At 42.2% G+C, this 27,390-nt stretch overlaps 1 protein-coding gene across 1 annotated transcript; it reads right to left on the bottom strand.

Annotated features, from left to right (window-relative positions):
- LOC311085320 (uncharacterized protein) lies at positions 1–26,958 on the bottom strand. Its single transcript, XM_084117795.1, has 4 exons — positions 26,303–26,958; positions 3,938–4,567; positions 2,272–3,711; positions 1–1,929 (listed from the first exon to the last, which is right to left on the bottom strand). The coding sequence occupies exons 1-4, from the start codon at positions 26,847–26,849 to the stop codon at positions 62–64; spliced, it is 4,485 nt and encodes a 1,494-aa protein (XP_083973921.1). The 5' UTR covers positions 26,850–26,958; the 3' UTR covers positions 1–61.
- Between the last annotated feature and the right edge of the window lie 432 nt (positions 26,959–27,390).

The following is a 27,390-nucleotide window of genomic DNA, read 5'->3' as shown; positions in this document are numbered from 1 at the left end:
GTATGTGTTTGTGTGTTAAGCATGTTCTCCATCGTGATTGTGTTATGGGAATGGGTCATTTTTAGCCCCATAACATTCTCCCAACGCCTTTAATAATAAGATTGAACCCCGATCTATTTTTCTCTTTATATAGTTGTTCAAGCCTCTCTTTGAGCTCCTGAACCTGCTGCTCTTTTCTCTCACTGAAATCATTCAATTCTTCTTCTTGTTTTCTGGCTTCATCTTGATGTTTCTTCTTCATCTTCTCGATTTCCTCTTCATGCTTCTGTTTCATTTCTTCACACTCTTTTTCTTTTGTTTTTATTATTTCTCTCTCCTCTCTTTCTCTTCTCTTGATCTCTTCTTCTTGCTCTCGTTTCAGATCCTCCATCATTTTCTCCCATCTCTTTCTCTTCTCCCCTCGTCTCTCTTCATCCTCTTGTTTTCTCCTCTTCCACTCCTCTTTTCTCTCTCCCTCCAGCTGCTCATAACGTCTCTTCATTTCAGTTTTCTTGTCTTCATATTCTTTCTTTTTTTCTTCTCTCTCTCTTATCTGTTTCTCTCTCTCCTCCTCTATCATCCGTTCTTCTTCTCTTTCAGTTTCAAATCTCTCTCTAATATTCTCCAGTTCTTCCTGTTTTTCTCTCAGTTGTTCCTTGTGTCTCGCTTTTATCTTTATTTCCTCTTCCTCTCGTTCTGTCATCTGTTGTTTCTTCTCTTCCTCCCATTTTCTCTGCTGTTGTTTAATTCCCTCTTTCCCTTCCTCTTTTATTTTTCTCATCCACTCTTCTCTCTCTTTCACTTCTTGTCCCTTCTTCATTTGTTCCTCTAAATCTCTCTTTTTTATCTCCTCTTCCTGTTTTCTTCTTAACTCTGCCATGATGTGTTCCTGCTCAGTTTTCATCTTTTCTTGAGCTTTTTTATAATCTTCTTCTCTCTTCTTATCTTCCTCTTCTCTTTCTTTTTGCTTTTTTTCATACTGTAATCTGTTATTTTCAATCTCTCTCTCCATCTCATCTATTGTTTGATCATATTCAGCTCTTCGCTGTTCTTCCTCTTCTGATCGTTTCTGATCCTCCTCCTCTTGTTTCTTCTGGTCTGATTTTTCTTTCTCCTCAAACTCTCTCCTCAGTGTTTCCTCTTGTCCTCTGAACTTGTTCTTCAGCCTCACTCTCTCCTCATCTATCTTTAGTTTCTTCTCCTCCAGTCTCTTTCTCATGAGTTTGATTTCCAGGTCATATCTGGCTTCTAATTCTTCAACTTGAGCCTGATTTTTTCTCTCATTCTCTTCTAGAATTTTCCTTCTCTTTTCAGTGGAGATCGCTGCCTCCTCAAACATCTCATTAGTGAAGTATCGGCCCTCATTAGATTTCTTCACCTCTTCTATCTTCTTTAACAGCTCAGTAACTTGCTTCCGGTCTTGTGTTTCTCTGTTGTTAAAAGCCAGGAATCTGTTTCCACATTCTCTGATCAGTTTCTTGAGTTCAGCATTTTTACTTTTCTCTACATATTCTTCTATTGTTTGTCCTCTCAGAGCATCTCCTCTAGTGAAGAGAACAATGCTGAAATCTGCTGCTTTTGGGCCAAAGATCATCTTTATCACGTCTAAAGTGTCTCTCTCCTCTTGAGTGATTCTTCCCAAACTCAACACAATGATGAACACATGAGGTCCAGGTGCGGACAGTGAAACACACTTCATCATTTCTTCAACCACTTGCTCTTTTGTCAGTGAGCTGTCAAAGAGTCCTGGAGTATCAACAACAGCTACTGATTTACCATCAACTTCAACATCTCCCTTCTTACAAGTAGTGGTCACCAAACGTTTCCTGGCTTCACTGTGAAACTGGTTGTTTCCGAGGATAGTGTTTCCTGTGGCGCTCTTTCCATTTCCTCTCCTCCCAAACAGCAAGATTCTCAAACATCCCGGATTTGATGATGAATCTCCGTTAACTGAAAATGACAATAATAGGGTTTAGAGATTAATAACAACTTAATCAATGTGAGACCCTGAGCAACTAATGTTAAACTTAAATCTAAAATTTAAACTATTTACAGTCCATCTCAGTGGTTCTCAACGTTTTTTGGTTCAACCCCCCACTCAATCCATTATCCAGGTCTCTTACCAACCTATTAAATAAAGTGTAGGTTACTCTCTTCCCTGAATATTCCCTGTGTTTAAAATAATAATAATAATGATAAATAGATTAAATACATTTTTTGTGATTTAAAAAAAAAATATCAAAAGGATAAACGATGCAGATTTATTTTCACAGCCATATTTATAATTCTGACCTTGAGGGTGTGTGTCTGTATTATGTGTTTCCTCTCTTCTTTGTCTTTCCTGTTGTTTCTGTTTGTTCCATTCCTCTCGTTCTCTCTTCATCTCCTCTCGTATCTTCCTCTCTTGATCCTCTATGTCTTTAATATCCCTTCTATATTGTTCTTCTCTTTTTATATATTCCTCTTCTCTTCTCTTTCTCTCTTCATCTTGATTCTGTCTTTCTTCCTCCATCTTCATCTTCACTCTCTTCATCTCTTCTTCATGTATGAACTGAAGATCTTCTTTCTCTCTCAGTCTTCTTTCTCTCTCTCTTTTGAGTTTCTGATAATATTCATCCCATGTTTCCTGTTCTATTTTTCTCCTTCTCTCATCCTCCTCTTCTCTTCTCTTTCTTTCTTTATCTCGAGTCTGTCTTTCTTCCTCTATCATCATCTTCAATCTCTCTTTCTCTTGATTATATTCATCCCTCATTGCCTGTTCTTTCTTTCTCCTTCTCTCATCCTCTTCATCTCTTCTTTGTCTTTCCTCTTGTTTCTGTTTCTCCCATTCCTCTCGTTCTCTCTTCATCTCCTCTCGTTCTGTCTTCATCTCCTCTCGCATCTTTCTCTCTTCGTCCTCTCTTTCTTTAATATCCCTTTTATATTGTTCTTCTCTCTTTCTAAACTCCTCTTCTCTTGTCTTGCTCTCTTTGTAATGATTTTGTATTTCTTCCTCCATCATCATCTTCATCTTCTTTTTCTCTTCTTTGTGTTTCTTCATCAGTTCTTCTTTCTCTCTGTTCAGTTTTTCCACTTCTTCCATTAGGATCTCCATCTGTTTTTCTTGTATTTCTCTTTCCATCTCTCTGAACATCTTACATGAGTAGTAACTGTCTCCGTTTTCTTTCACCATGTCGTCTATCTTCTGCAGTAGATCAGACACCTGTGTTGGGTCTCCAGTCTGATTATTATTGAACACATGGAATCTGTTTCCACACGCTTCAATCAGGTTTCTGATCACAGATCCAGGTTTTCCAAGCCATTGTTCAAAGGTTTTGTTCTTCAGATCGTCTCCTCTGGTGAAGAGCACAATAGTGAACATTAAAGATTTCTCACCGAATGTCTCTTGGATGATCTTCACTGCTGTTGCTTCTTCTTGAGTGAATCGTCCCACTGGTATCATTAGGAGAAACACATGTGGTCCAGGCAGGATCATGGAGATGCAGTTGCTGATTTCTCTCTGGATTTCCTCATTAGTAAGTTCAGTATCAAACAGTCCTGGAGTGTCGATCACAGTAACGTGTCGGCCGTTGATTTCAGCTCTTTCTCTCTGACACTCTTTAGTAATAGATTCATGAGATGTGTCTGATTTAAATGCTTCTCTTCCTAAGATGGTGTTTCCAGTTGCACTCTTCCCAACTCCAGTTTTTCCCAGCAGCACAATCCTCAGATCATCTGCTCTTTCTCTGGAATCTAAAGATAGATCAAATAAAAATTTAAAACAGTATATTGAATTTTAAGTCTAGATTGTTCATCATCCAGGTCATCAGAGAATATTGTGTATAATTTATACTGAAGCATCATGTGCCAATCATATTATTTTCTCTGAACTCTGCATGTAATGTTTTTCTGACATATCTTTGTAAACCTTTGCAGCCATGAAAATGTGTTTAATCCCTGCAGATTTTCTGATCATTACCTTTTGACTGAAACCACGTCTCTAATGAATGGATTTTTGTCTTAATTTCTTCAAATGTCTGCAGTTTTTCCATCTGTGCATCCAACAAAGTCTCTGTAGAGAAACAAACTCCATTATTTGCCTCCACCATCTGCTCTAGTTTCTCCATTAACATGGACACTTGTGTGTCGGGTTCAATGAAATTATGTCGTCCTCCAAAACTTTCAATGACAGACTGTGTTTCTTCATTCAGTTCTGCTGTCCTGTCTTCTGAATTCTGGTATATGAGGATCATGGTGTGTTTGTTGATTCTTGAGCTGAATATCTTCTGGATCTTCTCCATTTCTGCTCTGTCTTCATTATTAAGTGGAGCATCAGGAATGATGAGGATGAACACATGAACTCCAGGATCACAGAGAGACACACAGCGGAGCGTCTGACGCATCACTTCCTCCTCTGAGATCTGAGTGTTGAACAGAGCTGGAAGCTCCACCAGAGACACCAGACGTCCATGAAGCTCCACGTCTCTCCTCACACACCCTGAGCTGAGCTCTGATCTTCTGTCTCCCTGGTTCAGGATCAGGTTTGATATGAAGGATATTAATCCGTTACTCCCACACAGAACCAGATTCAGCTTCACACCCTCTGGATCTGTCAAAGGAATAAACTAGGTTAAAATTTGTGAATTTAACTGTTTTAAAAACCTTTCATGTCTTAGCTGAACTGAACTTAGTCCTGTGGAAACATTGAAGAGAAAGCTCTAACCTCTCCCATGTGATCGTTGTGAAATCAAGTAAAAACAGGTTAAATGGGTAGTGGCTTCGACAGGGAGTTCAATGGTCTTCATTTGAGATTTTCTACTTAAATGAAGGGGTCTCAGTCGGTCTGTGTTCTGTCATGAGCCTCTTGCGCTGATTACTCCAACTAAATCTACGATCAAAGTGCAGGCTGATTTCCAGCAGTGGTTCTCAATCTGAGAACAAATTGCTGTATTTTGCTGTTCATTTAATTCTACTCAATCTTAAAATGCTATAAATACACACCATCCAATCAAATTACCATATCTTTTGCAGTCAAAACTCACTGCATCCACACAAACCAGCAAATTGCACTACATTAGTGCTATTCTTGACAATATACCTTTGTAAAAGTGGGGATTTAGCACTTACTAACATGAACAAATATAGACACAGACCTAGACATAGACATAGATATCGATTAAAAGGTGCAGTGTGTAAAATGTATGAGGATCTATTGTCAGAAATCCATTAGAATACACATAACTATGTTTTGAGTGGTGTATAAAGACCTTACAAGATAAACTGTTCTGTTTTTAGAGGCAACTTGCATCGTCACTACGTTGAAGATGCACAATGAAGTAGTAGTAGTAACATTAGTAGTGAAATTTGAACAAATAAAGGACCACACGTATTATTTTGCACAAGAGCCGACTGAGCGTCAGTCTTCGTCTGCAAAGAAAAGCAAACATGATATAGCCAGACGAAGTCGGGACAAACGACTGCAATAATCCCGGATTAACAGCGGTGTGGCTTTTTCCAGATGGAATATGCTGGAGAAATGTTTTAAAAATGATGGCAAAGTTGCCTGTTTTCTGCTGGACAGGTAAATTAGTCCAACTTTAGCAATGTAACGTTAAGTGAAAAGTGTTGTTTGGTTTCTTTGGCTACAAAATGGACATAATCACCGCAAGAAGTAACGTTTCCCTATCATCTTCGAGTATCTACAGAATGAGCCAATGCACGTTAACATCGGTGTGGCTTTTTCCAGATGGAATATGCTGGAGAAATGTTTTAAAAATGATGGCAAAGTTGCCTGTTTTCTGCTGGACAGGTAAATTAGTCCAACTTTAGCAATGTAATGTTAAGTGAAATCTTCAAATATCTACAGAATGAGCCAATGAACATTGGCGTGCATGAATTGCGTCATGCAATTCTAAGAGGCTGATTACATTTTTGTTTGTATATCAGGTATGTTTATTGTTCTGTGATTTATTCCTCTTTGCATTGGTAACGCACTGAGAGAGTTAACGAAGGCGACATTCACTAAGAGGCTGATTACATTTTTGTTTGTATATCAGGAATAAAAGAACGGTGAAACTGCGAATGCTGTCTTGTTCTTCTCATACCAACCAAAACACAACGCAGACAACAGACCAGTTAATCGCTGGTTATCAGCGTTTTTTTTTATTTATTTTTTTTTTATTTATTATTATTACAGGGACAGTGCATATTATTAAACATTTCTGCCAATATGCCAGAGTTAGCCAGAAGGCTATTTTTCATCTGCAGTCCCCGGACAGATGTTAAAAGTCACCCTAAAAAAAAAAAAGAGTAAAATTTCATATAACAATAAAAAAATTGTACAATACATTTAGTAAGAAATCCTATTATGTTAAAAAATACAGTCGAAATACAGCAAACCAGCAATCAAGCAAACATCTGACAAAACATGACATATACACACACACAAGGCAAGAAGCCAGTGGATAGAGCAGGTCTAGAAATGTATTAATGTTGACAGATCTGAAATTCCTGCCCCGGCGGACTGCTGTTGCCTCCACCTCGACACTATGCCTTGTCACCCTCAGGCCCCTCTTCTATCGCCAGCAAGCAGCAGTGACTGTGTTCCGGACGCACTATCGCCTCCGCACACTCACTCTGCCCCTCGATGGAAGCAGGTACGTGTTGCACCACACTCTCTGACCCCACTTTGGGCCGCTATGGCGTCCGAGTCGGGTCCGTGCACAGTCACAGTCCTACTGGCGAAGGATGCAATCGAGCCGGTCACTCCAGCCGATATGAAAGTGGTGAAAGGTGGAGAGTTACGATCAATCTTGGACCTGCATGTCCTGAACTGGTCCCTTCACAGGCTGCCGTTCAAGATGCTAACGCAGTAACGCATTTTCTAGTGCATCCATCCCCAAGATTGGTTTGCAGCGATCGGCTTGAAGGACGCGTACTTTCATGTCTCGATTCTCCCTTGACACAGACCGTTTCTTCAGTACAAATTCTTACCCTTTGGGCTGGCCCTGTCACCCTGTGTCTTCACGAAAGTTGCGGAGGCAGCCATTGCTCCCATGTGCAACACCGCTCGAATTGCTTCATATGAGGCCGCTTCTCCATCACCCCGCACTGTCGCCAAACTCTCAGCCCATGGTCGGACCCTTCGTTTCTTTGGGCAGGTGTTCCCCTAGAACAAGTGTCCAGGCATGTTGTGGTCACCACAAATGCCTCTGCAACCGGCTGGGGGGCCACGTACAACGGGCATGCAGCTTCAGGTCTGTGGACGGGGCCTCAACTGCATTGGCACATCAACTGAGTCACATCAAAAGCATCTGAGGTCGCTTTGTGTCATTCATATTCCGGACCTGCTCAACCGTGTAGCCGACGAGCTCTCTCGGCAGCAGGTGCTACTGGGAAAGTGGAGACTCAATCTCCAGGTGGTCCAGCTGATTTGGAGGGGCTTCGGGACAACACAGGTAGATCTGTTTGCCGCTCCGGACACGTCCCACTGCCAGTTGATCTACTCCCTGACCGAGGGCACCCTCGGCACAGACGCACTGGCACACAGCTGGCCCTGGGGCCTACGCAACTATGCGTTTCCCCCAGTGAGCCTTCTTGCACAGACCCTGTGCAAAGTCAGGGAGGACGAGGAGCAGGTCTTGCTCGTTGCACCGTATTGGCCTAACCGGTCCTGGTTCCCCGAACTACTCCTCCTTGCGACAGCCCCTCCCTGGCCCATTCATCTTACAGAGAACCTCTCAGAGACGGGGCACCCTATTTGCATAAATAAAGTGTAACTTATTTGTTGGTATTGCTTCGCTACTGTGCACAAAAAGGTGTAATTTGATAATTCAAAGGTTAAATGCCTATTGAAAACATTTCATCGTCTTACCACAAACTCAAAGATGGCTATCAGTACTACAGTGGCAAACTAAAAAGACAATTAGGTAAGATTTGAGCAGATTGCTTATCTAATAGAACAATGTTGAGAGGACTCTTGATCCTCACCTGACTATTTCTATTATCTATTATGTCATTTATAATGGACTGTGGTACAAAAACAGTGACAATGTTTGTCTTGTTTTGGCCACTGTAGCTTCTTCAAAAGGGAGGGGTGAGCGGTGGGCTGAGCCGTTGAACTGCTAGGTGCCGCTAAAATCTACACACTGCACCTTTAAGACTTAAACTCTCACAGAAATATACCCTGTGCAAGTTCTTGTTTTTAATGTTGATCATATACAAGCAAGAATGCAATGCTTCCCGAATATCCACATGATTTAAAATATGACTTTGATTTTATACAACAGTTAAACAAACATAGGGTAATATTAAGTGATGTTCACTTTAAACACAGTATTGTCAGTATTTCTGCTCTATTTTGCAACGAAATAATAGTTGCAATGAAAGTAACATCTTAACTGCAGCACACAGGGGTGTTTCATGAATGAATCTGAGGCTTTGAACAAATCGTGAGAGCCAATGATTCAATGACCCATTCATAAATACAGACACTCGATGACTCACTCATAAAGACAGTGACCATTTAAAAGTATTACTTCGTTTTTACCATCATTGCATATTTCTCTATTGAATTTTTATTTTTATTTCAAGCATTCATTATTTTATAATGTGTTTATAAAAGCACTAGCATAGCCAGAAAATAGTCTCTGGGTGTGCATAAGAAAAACTGGGTGTGCCACATTTATTGTCAGATTAATGTGCAAAAAACCCAGACTCTGCGTATCACTAACTTTAAAGAATAGACTGGGCTGATGTGTAAAACTATACTCGGGCTCGGCACATAACCATAATACTATATAAAATATAACTCATGGCTCGACATTAAGCTTTTTCCTGTGCTTGTCCTTCGAACAAGTAAATCAATCATTAAATTTTTCAAGTAAAAAATCTTTTTTTTTTTGTCTTTTAAATATAATCTTATACAATAAATATATGCCTTATCTTTCATTTTAAATTCTTAAATTTGATCAATAAATTAAACTATATGGCTGTTACCAATCAAATTAAATAAGTTACACTGAAAAATTACAACTGCATTAAATAATGTTATGAGATATTTTTTGAATATACAAATATGAAATATTGGAAAGAATGATACTTTTAAACACAAACTAAACCACCAGTAGGTGACGGCAGGTGACCATCTTAATGAGTGAGTCATTGAGTCATTTATTGGGAGGATTCGTTCAAAAAGCTGAATCATTCAATAGTGAAAACAGCTTATGTGTTCCGGTGAGATGCAGTATGCTATGATCTTTGTTTGGAACAGTCAATATTGTGTCTAAAATGTAAGTGACTTAATATTAATTGCTTGTTCATTGAACTGTCATATGAAATCAGTGTCATATTTTCAATCGTGATGGTACGCAATCTTGGTCGTGTGATGTTGCTTAACTGTATCATATGTTATAAATATAAAAACTCCACATTCATTTTTACTGGTGTATGTTCACTGAGTTTCTTTGTGTGAGCTGTGCTCATTTGTTATAGCTTAAGCTTAATTGAATTGGTCTAAAGGGAAAAATTATAACTATTTTTGCCTAAAGACTACATATAAAATAGCTACCAAAATGAATATTGTTAACTGCAGTTTGACTGAAAGTTGACAATGCAATGACTTTTCGTCGACTAAATTATGAAAGACAAAAATGATTAAAATGTGACTTAGACTAATAAGCATTTTCGTCTGAAAATGAAGACTAAAGGCCCGTTCACACCAAGGACGATAACAATAAAGACTAAAAATCATTTTCAATATTAAAGAAAAGCAGAGTTCACACCTCTGTTATTACGATTATGATATAGAAAAACTATATTGTTGGGATCACTTTCGGAACGATTATTTTTCCCAGCTGTTGAACGATAAAACACTGACAGCCAATCAGAATCCATTCTAATTAAAAGGCTTGTGCATTTAAAATGGCCGACGACATTGCGGAGCAGTTAATCGCCAAGGTCCAGAAAAATCCACCACTGTTTGACAGTAAAGCTTCTTTTCAAGAAAATGGATATGGAAAACAATTGTTCATACCCTCTGAATAAACGACGAGAAGTATTACCTCAGGTATCCAACGCTCGTTTCAACATCATTGTCTTGCTTAGTTGCAGTGTAAAAGATTGTAGCTGTTGTTTTTATTCCACTATATCGACTACATCAGTTGTTAGATTATTAGATCGATTACACTAGCTCCACTCAAAACATAGCATGCTGAGGACATCTGCTGGTTAAAGCCTGTAAATGCAACAAGAACAGCAAAAACGTGTTCAATGACGTTGTACACACTTTGAAAACTGCAGAGCACAAGCTTAGAATAAACAGAACGTAATCGTTTGTTGGTGTGGACGCAAATATAGTTTCATTATAGTCATCGTTCTTGGTGTGAACGGCTCTTAAGACTAAATCAAAAATGGCTGTCAAAATTAACACTGACGGGCACTTTACAGTCTCTTGACTAATTATAAGGGACCTCTCTTAAAACCTCTGACACACTACTACACAATTTCTGTTAACTATAACTGTGCATTTAATGTCAATGTGAATTAATAACAACACAATAGAAATGTTCAGTTTACTCTTTTACCCATGCTATATGTATAACTTCAGTTAACCAGTAGTTGTCACTTGAATATAATCCACAGATGAACACAGGAGAAGCTCAGGGGAAAACCACAACTACGTTACATAGACGACACGGAACACAGAACTGAGTAAACTGAGGGCGTAAATACACACAGAGATCGTTAAAGTAACACACAACACCTGGCAACTGATTAGGCACACAGAAAACAATGAGGATTGAACTAAAACTCAATCGCAAACTAGACAGTGCATAACCCTGACAGTGGTAAACTTACTGAGACCACTTAGAATAAACAATCACTGTACTTATTAAAGCAAAACTGAATTTAAATGGGAAAAATTAAACCAGACAGATGTAAATAAACAATAAATGACTACTCTAAATGCACAATGAAAACAATTTAACTTTATATTCAATACCCTTTTCAGAATAGAAATAATAAATCATACTTTTCTTAAAGGGGTGGTATAATGCCCTTTTCACAAGATGTAAAATAAGTCTCCGATGTCCCCAGAGTTTTAGCTCAAAATACCACACAGATATTTTTAGCATGTTAAATTTGTCCTTTTTTGAGGGTGAGCAAAAATGCACCGTTTTGTGTCTGTCCCTTTAAATGCAAATGAGCTGCTGCTCCCGGCACAGGGGGCGGAGCTTCAAGAGCTTGTGTCCTTTTACCTCACACACACACATGCACTGACAATTTCAAAAACTTTTAGCCTTTTATGTTCAAACGAGTCAGACAAAGATGGAGAGACTCAAGAAGAAGAGACAACATGTAGAAGCAACAGGACATTTCTGAACGGTAGTTGATGAATTTATTAATCTGATGTGTGATCTTCTAGTCATTGATTAGCATATTCTGTCTTGATAATCTATAAATCGTGTTCCGGGGGCGGGGTTTATGTAAATTTTAGGGTTGGTGATGTCATTAACCCGGGAGAAATGTCATGTAGTCTCTACCAGCCGTTCGTTGTAGTCCTTAAAAAGCAATTTCTTTAAAAGCAAATGTCTCCCTTTGCCTTGAACTTTGAGCGTTGTAACTTTGCAGATGTTGTTTATGCTCAAACAGCAACATTACACATTAACTAAAGTTAGGAAAGTCAAATCATAATCAACCACCCCTTTAAGAAAATCCTATTGCAATAATAAAGTTACAGATAAACACATTAACTCGAATGGGCCCTGTCACACACAGACACACAATCACGCTCACCCCTCTTTGCAGGCCTGTACCATTGCTCGCGTGCGTTGTGGCCACGAAAATAAATAAATAATTGGTGCCTTCACTCCGAAGAGTAAAACAAACTTTAAATGTGGTACGTTAACTCCCAGGTCCTCCCTAGTAGAAAACTTAAATCGCTTACACAGTTTGTCACTGGGAGTGTGTCTGTGCCTTCTCACCGATCCCTGTCGATTCAGGGCACTACCTAGGTGGCCAGTCCCGCAGCTCCTCAGTATCACCGCTATTCACATTAATATATACAAAATAGTGACCGTATATATTAATATTGAAGTTCTATTAATATACAATAGTATTCAATAGAGAACTTCAGTATTAATATATATATGGCCACTGTTTTGTTGGTAACACTTTACTTGAAGGGGTGTGCATAAGACTGACATGACACCTTCATAATCATGACATGGCAGATGTCATAAATATGAAGGAGGTCTTATGCATGTTTATGACAACTGTCATTAAGTGTCATTCGCTCAGTTATGACATTTTTAATGCAAATATGACATTGTGTGAGATGTCTTTGTTATGACAACTTGACATAAAACAATACATCATAACCTGTCAGTGTCTTTGTCATGACAACTTGACATTACCAAGACAACATAAATTGTCATAAATATGTCATAAACATGACATAGCAGATTAACTATCAAACTTAAGAAACCACTTAGCTTTATGGGTTAATATTTCATTAAACTGTCAGGTGGTTGGTTTGACATTGGCTGTCATGAGGCCATTATAACTGTGTCATGAATGTTTTTCTTGACCTCAACTACAGTGGTACAAATTTAATTTGTCATTAAAATGTTATAATGGCCTCATGACAGCCAATGTCAAAACCAACCACATGACAGTTTAATGAAATGTTAACCCATAAAGCTAAGTGGTTTCTTAAGTTTGATAATTAATCTGCTATGTCATGTTTATGACATATTTATGACAGGTTGTGTTGTCTTAGTAAAGTCAAGTTGCCATAACAAAGACATCTCACACAATGTCATATTTGCATTAAAAATGTCATAATTGAGCGAATGACACTTAATGACAGTTGTCATAAACATGCATAAAACCTCCTTCATATTCATGACATGTGTCATGTCATGATTATGACGGTGTCATGTCAGTCTTATGCACACCCCTTCAAGTAAAGTGTTACCCATCTTTTCTCTTCCGGCCAACAAAAACTTTTGGGAAAACCAATCATATTAAACAGCAATCTGCTGAATAAACTACTTTCCATTCTTTTGTGCTATTCAAAGTAAATTAAACAATCAGTCGTGATTCTCTGACACGTACAGCAATGCCCTTGAACACACATACCTTTCCACATTTGCCTCTGCTCTCTCTCTTCACCCTTCCCCCAAAACCACAAAAACCAATAAGGTACGTCTACCTAGGTATTAGTCAAAAATATCGATATTTCGATATGGTTCAACCTGAAATATCTGAAACTGTTCCAATACTCCTTCGTTGCAGTACCGATACACCGATACCAGCTGTGCTATCTTGCTATCTTTCGCTCTCTTTTCTCTAACGATGAATTGACACACAAATTGACACACCTCTCGCTGAATGACCCTCATCTCATTCACTCGTCTCGTTTGCTTCGGTTGGATAGTGCTTGTATTACGCATAATTTTAGTAATTTCTGTAGGTTAAAGCGCACACACCACTGATCTATATAAAGCTGCATCTTAAACAGCTCACGAATACCAAACTGTGGCTTATTGTGCTTAAACGGTCAAATAGTTAGAAAATTATGTCAAAATGCCCATCTGGCAAGGTATTCATGTAAAAGTCAGTTCTCTTACGAGAGGTTCTCTCGTATTGCGTAAGTAGCTTACGCTTCGGGAAAGTTCTCTTTCTTCGAGATCTGAAGCCAAAAAAATTATCCTTAATTTTGCATTTATTGTCAACGCAGTGCAGCAGCAGGCAGACCGAAGCAAGCTGTATAAGCGTGCTCATTGGCTGCCAGGCGGCAACTGCTTAAGCCTATCAGTGAGCCCGGTGTGACGTCACACCCAATGAGGGCACTTCGCGCCCTCCACACCCTTCTAACCGTCAAGAAGGGTGTGGCCAGTGTGTATATATTGCGGGCTCACAGGCTGAACTCTGATTTTCTTGTCTTCAGCGAAGCTCTTCGCAACGCTGGATCTTGAGAAGCCGCCGCCGTTGAAACCAGCGACCAGCAAGCCTAGGACAGCGCCTGAGGAAGCCGGCCACCTTCGCCGCCTTCAGCCATCCGTGCCTGCTACGCTATCCGGCGACATATCCTTTTTTCTCTGCTTATTCTGTGTTGTGTGTGTTCGCCCTGCGACACGCACTTTCTCTTCTAAAAGAGCGCGAGGCGTTTTTATCAAAATGCCTCGTTTCTCCTGCGGTTCGTGCCGCGCCCCGCTCAGCAACGGAGACCGCCATCTCATCTGCGCTCTCTGCCTGGGCCGCGATCACGCCGCCGCCGCACTCTCTACGGGCGGCTGCCCTGAGTGCGAAGAACTCTCAATGTCGACCCTGCGGGCTCGACTTGAGGTTTTTGACCAGGCTGTCGCTCCGCATGTCCCTGTTGGGCCGCGCAAGAAAAAGCGCCGCTCGCAGCGACCACCGGAGACCGATGCGGCGTTCAGAAGCTCGCCGGAACCTCTCCCTCGAGCTTCTCTCTCGCCCTCTCCGCCCCCCCTCCCGGCCGCTCAACCGCCGGCTCTCGCCCGCGCCGCCGCCGTTTCAGGGGACGAGGCGGATGAGTCTGATGGACGTGCCGCTGACAGCTGCTCCATCCTGGCGTCTGACAGCGAGGACTGGTCCACCGCCTCCTCTACAGTCCAGGATTCTGGCCGTTCTCGAGCGGGCGAGGACGCGGAGCTTTTGCGCCTCCTTACCCGGGCTGTTGACCAGTTAGGCCTCGAGTGGTCTCCTCCTAAGGAGCCAGCACCAAACAGGCTCGACGGCTGCTTTCTCCATCGCCGCCGCCGATCGCCAGCTTCCAGAACCACGCCTTTCCTGCCTGAGCTCCACAGCGAGCTTTCTAAGTCATGGAATGCACCAGTTTCCGCGAGGGTCTCTTCACACGCCTCATCGACGCTCTCACAGGTTGACGGCGCCGCTGAGAAGGGGTATAATGCCATTCCCCCTGTGGAAGAGGCGGTAGCAGCGCACCTTTGCCCGCCTTCTCGTTGGCGCTCAAAGGCTGCCCTCCCGTCTAAGCCCTGCAGGACCACATCAGCCCTTGTCGGCCGCGCTTTCTCCGCCGCCGGTCAAGCTGCTTCTGTCCTTCACTCCATGGCCGTGCTGCAGATTCTCCAGGCCAATCTCCTCCGTGATATGGACGAGAAAGGTCTGGAATCTGCTTCCATTACGGATCTGAGAAGCGCGACGGACCTGTCCCTTCGCGCTACGAAATCCGCTGCCCAGGCCATCGGACGGTGCATGGCTTCTCTGACCGTTACAGAGAGGCATCTCTGGTTGACGCTCGCCGACATGAGAGAGTCTGAGCGCGCGGTGTTTCTCAACGCCCCTCTCTCTCCCACCGGCCTGTTCGGCCCAGCGGTTAGCGAGATCGTTGACCGTTTTTCGGAGGTACAGAAGACTACACAGGCTATGAATCTCTTCCTGCCTCGACGCTCTAGCTCTGCTGCACGCCGTCCTCGCGACCAGCCTGCGCAAAGTTCCACCCAGCGTCCAGCTCGACCTCCGTCATCGCAGCGACGACAGGGCGGCCGCCCTAGATCGCGCTCTTCCAGCCGAAACAGACCGCCTCCTCCCCGGGGACCCCGGCAGAGGATTACGGTGAAACCGGAGCCCGCTAAGACCTCCTAGCCCGAGGAAAGAAGCGACGGCTGTGTCCCGCTGCGGCCGGACCACCGTTAAAGCTTCATGTCCTGTCAGTCCCCGTTGCCACGGTTACTGCGAACAGCCCTGCGCTCACACATACTAACGAACATTTCGCCCCCGACGCCGCCCTCGCGCGTCGCGCCTCACGCTGTATGTTCCCCGTCCAAAGCCACCGGGACACCACGTGTAAAACGGCCAGTTATCGCTGTGTGCGATCCGCCGTGTCTAAGCACAGAGAGTGCGCGCGCTGCACCCGCCCCTCCGTTTCGAGCTCTCAAGCCCGCGATACGCGGCGATCAGAGCCCGGAGGCCATCCTGCCCCTGGCTGCACACGCAGAAGCGTGGGAGGCTATCCCAGGTGCATCAGAATGGGTGCTAAACACAGTAAAACAGGGCTATACTCTGCAGTTCGCTCGCCGCCCCCGTGCTTTCAAGCGCGTACCGAGACGAGAGTGAATGGGGAAGTAGCACATCTGCTTCGAGCAGAAATAGCGACACTTCTGTGCAAAGGGGCTATAGAACCGGTTCCCCCTTCTATGAGCGAGTCGGGCTTTTACAGCCGTTATTTCCTCGTTCCCAAGAAGGACGGATTTTGGATCTGAGATATTTGAACAAAGCTCTCATGCGAAGACCGTTCAAAATGCTCACAACCAGGCAGATCCTCGCGCAAATTCGCCCGAGGGACTGGTTTATCTCTCTCGATCTAAAAGACGCATACTTTCAGATCCAGATAATACCCCGTCACAGGCCATTCTTGAGATTCGCCTTCGACGGTCAGGTATATCAATACACCGTCCTACCATTCGGCCTGTCTCTAGCACCCCGTACATTCACGAAGTGCATGGACACGGCTCTCGCTCCCCTGAGAGGTCGGGGAATGCGGATTTTGAATTATTTGGACGATTGGCTGATTCTAGCACAGTCAGAGGCCGAGCTCATCGCTCACAGAACAGTGCTCCTCAGCCACCTGGAAAGCCTGGGGCTTACGGTCAACTGGACCAAGAGCTCATTGGTGCCCAGTCGTTCAACCTCCTTTCTGGGTTTGGAACTGGACTCTGTGGCAATGACGGCCCGTCTGTCGACACAGCGCGCGCGCTGCATTCGACGCCTGGCCGCTTCCTTCCGGTCGGGCAGCACCGCTCCTCTAAAGACATTTCAGAGGATGCTGGGTTGCATGGCCTCAGCTGCAGCAGTGCTTCAGCTGGGTCTATTGCGTATGCGCCCGCTTCAACGCTGGTTGAACGCCTGAGTGCCTCACAGAGCCTGGGCTTCCGGCGGCATTCGAATCAGAGTGACTCAGAGCAGCGTTTCAGCACTGAAGCCCTGGTTAGCGGCCGACTGGTACCAGCGGGGAGTGACAATGGGAGCCGTCTCGCGCCGCAAAGTTATCTCGACGGACGCTTCCACCTCAGGTTGGGGCGCTCTTTTCGAGGGCAAGCCGGCATTTGGCCTGTGGTCGGACCAGGAGAAATGCCTCCACATAAATTGTTTGGAGATGATAGCGGTCGAGAACGCGCTCAAGCGCTTCCTCCCATTCATACGGGATCACCATGTGTTAGTCCGCTCGGACAACATGTCAGTGGTATCCTATGTGAACCGACAGGGCGGTGTCAGATCCAAGAGCCTGTGCAAACTGACAGAACGCCTTCTCGTGTGGGCTCACCGCTCGTTGCGCTCGCTGAGAGCCGCGCACGTGCCGGGCCACTTGAATGTGGGACCAGACAGACTGTCCAGGGACATCATTCCCCCGGGAGATTGGTCCCTGCATCCTCAGACAGTCCAGCTCCTCTGGCGCCTATTCGGCAGGGCGGAGGTCGACCTTTTTGCGTCGAAAGACAACGCTCACTGCCCGATATTTTTCTCGAAAAGCGAGGACGCGCTGTCCCAGACCTGGCCCAGCCTCCCGCTGTACGCTTTTCCCCCGATCTCCCTGTTACCTCAGGTTTTAACAAGGATCAGGGAAACACAGCACCCAGTGCTCCTTATAGCCCCGCGCTGGGAGAACCAGATTTGGTACCCAGAGCTGGTGAGGCTGTCGCACTCACCCCCATGGCCGATCCCGGTGAGGAAGGATCTCCTCTCTCAAGCCGGTGGGTCAATCTGGCATCCCCATCTGGAGCGGTGGTCTCTGCATGCATGGGTAATCAACGGATATCCGTTGACCTGCCAGAAGGGGTCGTGAACACGATCACACAGTCTAGAGCTCCCTCCACGAGACGGCTCTATGCGTCTAAGTGGTCTGTGTTCTCTAAATGGTGCGCTACTAAGAGCTTTGATCCACGCACATGTGGGGTTCCGCAAGTGCTCTCCTTCCTACAGGAGCTGTTGGAAAAGGGTAGGTCCCCTTCCACGCTCAAAGTGTATGTGCCGGCTATTGCAGCGTTCGCTGAGACGACGAGCAGCCAGGCAATCAGAAGGAATGAGCTTATTATCCGTTTCCTCAGAGGAGCCAGGCGGATGAATCCCCCGCGGCCCCCCTCGGTTCCTATTTGGGATCTGTCCTTGGTCCTGGAGGCCCTGAAGGCTTTTCCTTTTGAACCGCTTGAATCTGTGGATCCTAAGTACCTTTCACTCAAAACCGTTTTTCTGATAGCTCTGTCTTCAGTAAAACGCGTGGGGGACCTGCACGCGCTATCTATTAGCCCTGCATGTCTTGAGTTCGGACCGAATGACTCTAAAGTCATTCTCAGACCGAGACACGGGTATGTTCCCAAAGCGATTGGTACCCCCTTTAGGGCACAAATCATCTCCCTCTCGGCTCTGCCAATATCCGATAACGGGGACAGTGATAACCTCCTATGCCCTGTTAGGGCACTGAGAGTTTATATCACGCGCTCCGCCGCTTTCAGGCAGCTCTTTGTTTCTTTTGGCGGACGCACCAAGGGTCTCGCCGCCTCGAAACAGAGCCTGTCCAGGTGGATAGTGGACGCGATTGCAGCAGCTTACGCCTCCAAACACCTGCAGTGTCCTTTGGGTGTCAGAGCCCACTCCACTAGAGGCATGGCCTCTTCGTGGGCCTGGTCCAGCGGAATTTCTATTCACGATATTTGTATGGCGGCGGGCTGGGCCTCCCCATCTACATTCGTGAGGTTTTATAACCTGGAAGTTCCCGCCCTGCAGGCTACACTGTTATCAGTATAAGTGCAGACTATGTCCACATACTGGTTAATTTTCTGGTTGGCACCAGGGGAAGGATTCTTTCCACAAATAGACCAGTGTTTCTGCTCTATTCCCTTTCCCTATACGTGTTTATGCACTGTGTGGGCCCGCGCTGCCGGCCACACCATTTACACTCATGTATACAGACCGGCTATGCCGCTCTATCATTTATGTGAAGTGAAGTGCTTGGTACAGGCATTGGCCCCACCGGCCACCTGTTTCAACGCTATGTTTTTCCCCGGTCTCCCTGGGATTCATGTGTTGGATGCTCGGCGCGCACGGCGTTGACAATGGGTTTCCGAAGCGTAAGCTACTTACGCAATACGAGAGAACCTCTCGTAAGAGAACGTACTCGGTTACCTAATGTAACCTCGGTTCTCTCTAGAAGAGGGAACGAGTATTGTGTAACCTGCCGTGACGCGCCACGAGCTTTTGCGCTTCAGACTATGAAAACCAGAGTTCAGCCTGTGAGCCCGCAATATATACACACTGGCCACACCCTTCTTGACGGTTAGAAGGGTGTGGAGGGCGCGAAGCGCCCTCATTGGGTGTGACGTCACACCGGGCTCACTGATAGGCTTAAGCAGTTGCCGCCTGGCAGCCAATGAGCACGCTTATACAGCTTGCTTCGGTCTGCCTGCTGCTGCACTGCGTTGACAATAAATGCAAAATTAAGGATAATTTTTTTGGCTTCAGATCTCGAAGAAAGAGAACTTTCCCGAAGCGTAAGCTACTTACGCAATACTCGTTCCCTCTTCTAGAGAGAACCGAGGTTACATTAGGTAACCAAGTACGTTTTGAAATGTAAATAGTTGTGAGAAAATGCATGTATAAATGCAGTATATTGGATCTGTGCATAAACTCTTAAAGTGACAGCAGTCTAATAAACCTGCTGCTGTCTGTTAAGGTAATCAATGAACAAAAGACAAAGAGAAAATCACTCACTGGTCTTGACTGAATAACTTTTGTAACTTTAATTGTACGCATTAATCTGTATTTAATTTTTACAACAAAAACTAACCCTAACCCAGTGTTATTTTACATTTAAAGGGGTGGTTGATTATGATTTGACTTTTCTAACTTTAGTTAGTGTGTAATGTTGCTGTTTGAGCATAAACAACATCTGCAAAGTTACAACGCTCAAAGTTCAAAGCAAAGGGAGACATTTTCTTTTAAATAAATCGTACTACAAGGACTACAACAAACGTCTGGTAGGGACTAGACAACATTCCACATTACATGAAATTTACATAAACCCCCGCCCCAGGCAACACGATTTATAGATTATCATGACAGAATATGCTAATCAATGACTAGAAGATAACTACACATAAGCTTCATAAATTCATCCACTAACCAGAAATGTCCTGTTGCTTCTACATGTTGTCACTTCTTCTTGAGTCTCTCTATTGTCTGACTCCAGATTGAACATAAAAGCCTAAAAGTTTTTGTACTTGAAAGTTCACTTGTAGCTCCGCCCACTGTGCCGGGAGCAGCAGCTCATTTGCATTTAAAGGGACAGACACAAAAACGGTGCACTTTTGCTCACACCCAAAAAGCTTTAACATGCTATATAAAAATAACTGTGGGGTATTTTGAGCTAAAACTTCACAAACACACACTGGGGACATCAGCGACTTATTTTACATCTTGTGAAGAGGCATTATACCACCCCTTTAATGACTCTAATTTTTGTCATATTTCTTACCTGAATATATAGACCCACCTGAAAAACTTAGTCATGTTTATTTCATTTGTCTCTTTATTGTAGTGGGGTTTTTTTTATATAAATGTAGTTACACAGTTTAAATAAAGCCTCCCAGTGCTGTGTGTAAGCTATTACAACAAAATTACCCAAATTACCAAAAAATGATGAGATAATAACAAATTATCTGTATGGCGGTATACAGTATATGGTATTTTTCCCTGTGGTATCAAAAAATATCAAATATCTTTATTTTTTAAGGTATAGTATCAAAGTTGGAAATTCCAGTTTTGTGACAACACTACTAGGTATTAGGCAGGCTTATGAAATTATACACCAATGAATCAGAGCTGCCAACTCTCACGCATTCACCTTGAGACTCAAGCGATTTACACTTTTCACACACTCTAACACCATTCATCCATTTTCTCATGCACAGAAAAATCGCAGAGCAAAGAGGACACGGAGACCGTCAGACTAGACAGAGCAGGTTACTTATGATAAAAAAAATCTCAGCTCTCAGATTCTGTCAATTTTATTACGAAATACATACAATAAATACCGTTTTGGCGCTTGTAAATGTGACGTGACAGATCCCTAACGGCACATGAACCGATCATCTCTACTAGCTAATAGTAAATAATAGGGCTGCACAATATATCAAAAAATTATCGTTATTGCGATAATACTAATAGTATATGCGATATCCGTATCGCAGAGAGGTGCAATAAACTGCATTTATTTTATGTGCCAAGCATTTGTGTGATGCATGCATGCATAGGTTGTTTCTCCAAATTCGACCAATCAGATTGGTCTTACTATCTTTATACCCGCCTCCCCAGTAGGTGCTATTATGCTATTGGCTAGATCGGGCCCAAAGGGGAGCCTAGTGGCTCAGAGCAGAGAGTGGAAAATAAAAACTAATGGCGGGAGTTAGAGACAAGCGAGGAAAATGACAACAGCGAAGAACCTGTGCCTAAAGAGAACTGTACATCTGAAGTATGCCAATATTTTGGCTTCAATAGAGAAAGCGTGTCATAAATGCATCCAGGTACTGTGAAAGGGGCCGTTCACATATTGCGTCTAAAAACGCATGGAAAGCGTTTTCTCCTTCTTTCCACAAGCGCTTGAGTCTGTCGTTGCTATGCAACCATGACCTGCCTGAGCTTGTGGGATTCTGAAAAGTTGAGATGTTCTCATCTCGTCGCGGTATAGGCGGGCCTGGAAAAATGTGCTTCCATTTTGCATGCAAAAAACGCCATATGTGAACCTAAGTGACGGTGTCACTAAGTCGTGCCGAAAAATGTTGGCCACACCGAGAAGAAACTAATCTCCACAGTCATCTGGAATGCAATCTCAGGGAGATATATGAAGACTTCAAAAAGTGTAAGCCCAAATCTACCAAAACTGCTGACAAAATGCCAAGTAACAATAACGGAGTCTCACAGACAACCATTAATCAAAGTGTTGCATGTGTAACATTAACTCTTTATGGAAAAACTAAAATATTCTTCTAAAGATCAGAAGAATATCTATTAGCCTACCTGTTTATTTTAGTATGATCATTACATATATAAATGATAAATAAAAAAAATAATAAAAATAGCATTTCTCTTAGGAAATGTAATACCGCAAGAAATATCGTTATCGCAATACTCAACAACATCGCATATTTTCCCAGGATCGTGCAGCCCTAGTAAATAAACACGAACACTGTTGAAAGATACATTACAACATACCGAAATGTATATTCCTCATACATGATATCGATCAATCAGAAAGAGGTCAATAAAACAGCTGGAGAACAATTACAGTGGGGCAAAAAAGTATTTAGTCAGCCACCAATTGTGCAAGTTCTCCCACTTAAAAAGATGAGAGGCCTGTAATTTCCATCATAAGTATACCTCAACTATGAGAGACAAAATTAGAAAGAAAAAAATCCAGAAAATCACATTGTCTGATTTTTAAAGAATTTATTTGCAAATTATGGTGGAAAATAAGTATTTGGTCAATAACAAAAGTTCATCTCAATACTTTGTTATATACCCTTTGTTGGCAATGACAGAGGTCAAACGTTTTCTGTAAGTCTTCACAAGGTTTTCACACACTGTTGCTGGTATTTTGGCCCATTCCTCCATGCAGATCTCCTCTAGAGCAGTGATGTTTTGGGGCTGTCACTGGGCAACATGGACTTTCACTCCCTCCAAAGATTTTCTATAGGGTTGAGATCTGGAGACTGGCTAGGCCACTTCAGGACCTTGAAATGCTTCTTACGAAGCCACTCCTTCGTTGCCCGGGTGGTGTGTTTGGGATCATTGTCATGCTGAAGGACCCAGCCACGTTTCATCTTCAATGCCCTTGCTGATGGAAGGAGGTTTTCACTCAAAATCTCATGATACATGGCCCCATTCATTCTTTCCTTTACACAGATCAGTCGTCCTGGTCCATTTGCAGAAAAACAGCCCCAAAGCATGATGTTTCCACCCCCATGCTTCACAGTAGGTATGGTGTTCTTTCTCCTCCAAACACGACGAGTTGAGTTTTTACCAAAAAGTTCATCTGACCATATGACATTCTCCCAATCCTCTTCTGGATCATCCAAATGCTCTCTAGCAAACTTCGGACGGGCCTGGACATGTACTGGCTTAAGCAGGGGGACACGTCTGGCACTGCAGGATTTGAGTCCCTGGCGGCGTAGTGTGTTACTGATGGTAGCCTTTGTTACTTTGGTCCCAGCTCTCTGCAGGTCATTCACTAGGTCCCCCCGTGTGGTTCTGGGATTTTTGCTCACCGTTCTTGTGATCATTTTGACCCCACGGGGTGAGATCTTGCGTGGAGCCCCAGATCGAGGGAGATTATCAGTGGTCTTGTATGTCTTCCATTTTCTAATAATTGCTCCCGCAGTTGATTTCTTCACACCAAGCTGCTTACCTATTGAAGAATCAGTCTTCCCAGCCTGGTGCAGGTCTACAATTTTGTTTCTGGTGTCCTTTGACTGCTCTTTGGTCTTGGCCATAGTGGAGTTTGGAGTGTGACTGTTTGAGGTTGTGGACAGGTGTCTTTTATACTGATAACGAGTTCAAACAGGTGCCATTAATACAGGTAACGAGTGGAGGGCAGAGGAGCCTCTTAAAGAAGAAGTTACAGGTCTGTGAGAGCCAGAAATCTTGCTTGTTTGTAGGTGACCAAATACTTATTTTACAGAGGAATTTACCAATTAATTAATTAAAAATCCTACAATGTGATTTTCTGGATTTTTTTTTTCTCATTTTGTCTCTCATAGTTGAAGTGTTCCTATGATGAAAATTACAGGCCTCTCTCATCTTTTTAAGTGGGAGAACTTGCACAATTGGTGGCTGACTAAATACTTTTTTGCCCCACTGTATGTCATATAACATTTACCTCAGGAAAGCCATTTAATGACCATAATATGGGCTATAGCAGTAGAAAGGAGTCACTTGCGCTTCAGCCTGGTTGGTGCTCACGGAACAGGACACAAAAATCAACAGAGGAAACCCAAGGGAACCAAGGAACAGGACTGGAGCACACAACGTTTTAAATAATTTATTATTGGTACAAAACGACTAACGTTTCGACGCCCATGTGTCTTCTTCAGAGTCAAACAGTCAATGGCAACGATGTACAGATTTTAAAAGAATCAAAGCTCAAAGCATTGGCCACTGGCCTAGATGGGTGTGGTACATCAATTAACCAATCCTATACAAGCACTCAGGTGTAAACCGAAAAGAAAAATATACTATATATAAATACTATAGCACTTTGGTTGGCTAGAAAAAAAGAGTAGAGAGTATTTTGCTAAATATGTGTACTATATTACATATTTATTATATTTTTACTTATATCATTAAATGAAGTTCTTATTATAATAAAAAAAACGCATTATATTTAACCTTAAATAATACCAGCTGATAGGGCTCTCTGTATGTTTACAGCATTAGGTTTTTTTTCTTGAGAAAAATTAACGCCTATCTTGTGTAATATTTATCCAAATGAGTCAATTTTGAATCAAATCACAAGAATTTAATTCAATTGAAATCGTGACATTTGTCAAGTAATAATAAAAAAACGTAGCTTACCAGAAATTGTACCATGTAAACATTGTAACATGGTGTCACTAAACCTAATAAAATTCAGTTTAGCTACTAAAATGTTTTAACAATCACAATACACTTATTGTGATGCAAGAATTTTATTCCCCCCCCCCCAGTCATATTCTAAATGAGTCATTATATTCCCTTTAAATCACAATACATATCGTAAAGAATAATGAAATCAGTACCCAATAAACATCGTTAGCAAGTGTTTTTTTAACTACTCCTTGTTAATTTTGGGGAAAAAATCTCACATTAAATATTGATACATTTATACATTAAATATTGAACTGAGTTTAAATGATTTTATCAGCTTTCTTGTGCATAAGCTTAAAGGTTCCGCAAACTGGTTGTGTTGATGTGAGAAATGACCAAGATCATGGAGTGATATGCGATGTGAGAGCAGCCCCACTACTGTATACGCAAAACAATAATGAGTCACGACCAAGCGGCAACCTTCCAATCTCTCTCTTGAATCTAACACTGAAGTGACTTAAACTGCAGTTCATCATTCATTTTTTTTTACAGTCTAAGGTCATGACTGATGAGCAGCTTTTATTCAGAAACATTTAACAAAACAGAATCAAGAATTCCAGAGAGCTGTGTAATAAGCTTTTTATAAGCTCATTAAATGCTACTTTATAAAAACATAGATTTTATTAAAATTGATATTGAAATATGAAATGTTTTTTTGGAAAAGAAATTAAATGATACTCTTAATTGTGAAACTAAAACTGCCAGTAGTAAGTCACTGTCTTAATGAGTGAGTCATTGAATCATTCACTTTAATGAATGATTCCAATTCATTTAAATGGCTGATTAATTAAGGAACAAAGCCATGCTCAATTTGTAGTCCCAATTTGCCTACTCATACTATGCCCTAAATGTATGTACTTTTTCTTCAGAAAAAAGTACATACTTTTGAGTGTGTAGCAGAAGAGTAGGCAAACTTTGGGACAAACTATTACTTCATAGCCTATATTTCATCATTAAAAGATGCTCTTTGTCACATAGTTATGTGCATCCTGTCACCGTAAACTGGCCTGTCAATCATCTTGTCACGATTAACATCCTCCACATTTCATTTAGTTTCATTTCCTACCATAGTCGCGGGTCTTTCATGCGGAGACTCTTCTCATTTTTTGATTAATGTTGAATTTAAAATTCAATGGCCAAAAGGATCATTATAAAAGTTCACATTGTTGTTGCAGATTAATTATAACATGGATAACATTAAATATGTTTTTATCAGGTTAAACATTGATTATTAGTCTCTCAAACTCCTTTATCTAAACATCTCAACTTAATCTCTACTCTGTACTAACCGTCAGTCAGGTCATGCACATCTGCCATGATTGTAGTTCTGAACCGAATCCTCCAAAGCACAGTGGGTTGTGTGCAATATTAGCCATTATAGTGAACACGGATCCACACTTCCAAAATCTACTGGAAATAGTAGACCATCCCGGGACTTCTGACATACTCTTTTCAACATACTATACTTTGAGACACATTAGTGACTGTTATTCTCTGTCACAAAGAGTTAATGAATAATTGTCTTAATTCATTTAGATTATATTTTTTAGTCAATTTTTTTCTCCTTGAAATTGGTAAAGGGTGTTTTTCAATGTATGGTACTGTACTGTAATAACATGTAAGCTTATTACTGTATTCTCACACATATGCTTTATTCAGAAAAGTAAATTAATTCACTCACCCAGTGTCTTGATCTTCTCCTGTAACTCTTTGATTTCATTATCTCTCACACTCAGTTTCTCCTCTAGTTCATCTCTGACTCTCTTCTCTGGAGCTCTCATATACATCTGAAGTGAATAGGGTTCAGTCTTCATGTTCTCTATACAATCCAGAATATTTGAGATCTCTCCGGAGTTTCTATCATCCTTTAACCCCATCATACTGTACCAACTCCCATAGAGACTCACGACGCTCTGCGATTCTGTGGATGTTACAAAATCTGACACACTTCGGTCAGCAGTGAGTTCAGTAATGAAAAGCACCATGAAGTGCTCATTAGAGTTAAATATTATTTTAATCTTCTCCATTTCTGCTTTGTCTTCATTAGTCAGTGAACCGACAGGAGTAACGAGGATGAAATGATGAACTCCAGGATCACAGAGAGACACACAGTTGAGAGTCTCCCGCATCACTTCCTCCTCTGAGAGCCGAGTGAGAGCTGGAAGCTGTATTACAGTAATCTGCCGTCCATGAATCTTCCCCTCTCTCTTCTCACACACTTTGCTCATCTCGTTCTGAGGTTTACTCGTTACCCCTCGAAATATTTTAGACACTGAGTTCTTGTGTGTTGTATTATATCCACACAGGACAATGTTCAGCTTTGATTTTCCAGAAGTAGTCACTGAAACAATATTTAGAGACAAATGACTCAGTTTAGCTTTGGTAACAAATGTACACTTCATTTAACAACAACAAAAATATAATATTATAAATAATATTAAATTATATTGGAATAATTCACCCAAAACTGACAATTCTGTCATCATATACCCACATGGTGTAACAATCACTTTTTTTTTCTATTTAACACAAAAGGTAGCCTGGCTAACGGAACCACATGTTCATTTTCTCGTATTTGAGGCTTGGTTTACGAATGCCCAGAGCCGTTTATTGGGCGCTACGAATGTCTATCAAATACGCCTGTACGTAGCTCATAGCCAATCATTTCAATCATTGGCTGGCCATGCTCCACCAAATAAGTTACTGTACTGTGGTTTTAAAAAAAAATTTAAAAGCTTTTAAACCTAAACAAAACAGATTCGATTTTTT

Source organism: Abramis brama (genome assembly GCF_963993115.1).
Source record: "Abramis brama genome assembly, chromosome: 6".
Lineage (NCBI taxonomy): Eukaryota > Metazoa > Chordata > Actinopteri > Cypriniformes > Leuciscidae > Abramis > Abramis brama.
The sequence above is the reverse complement of the archived record's forward strand: the minus strand, read 5'-3'. Positions and strand labels throughout refer to the sequence as shown.

Bases quoted from the DNA above. Each gene is read 5' to 3' on its own strand.
- LOC311085320 (XM_084117795.1), bottom strand. From the start codon at position 26,849: ATGAGCAAAGTGTGTGAGAAGAGAGAGGGGAAGATTCATGGACGGCAG. The intron at 4,568-26,302 runs GTGAGTGAATTA...TTCCTTTGACAG, and splicing joins GGAGAAGATCAAGACACTGG to ATCCAGAGGGTGTGAAGCTG. The intron at 3,712-3,937 runs GTAATGATCAGA...ATCTATCTTTAG, and splicing joins GACGTGGTTTCAGTCAAAAG to ATTCCAGAGAAAGAGCAGAT.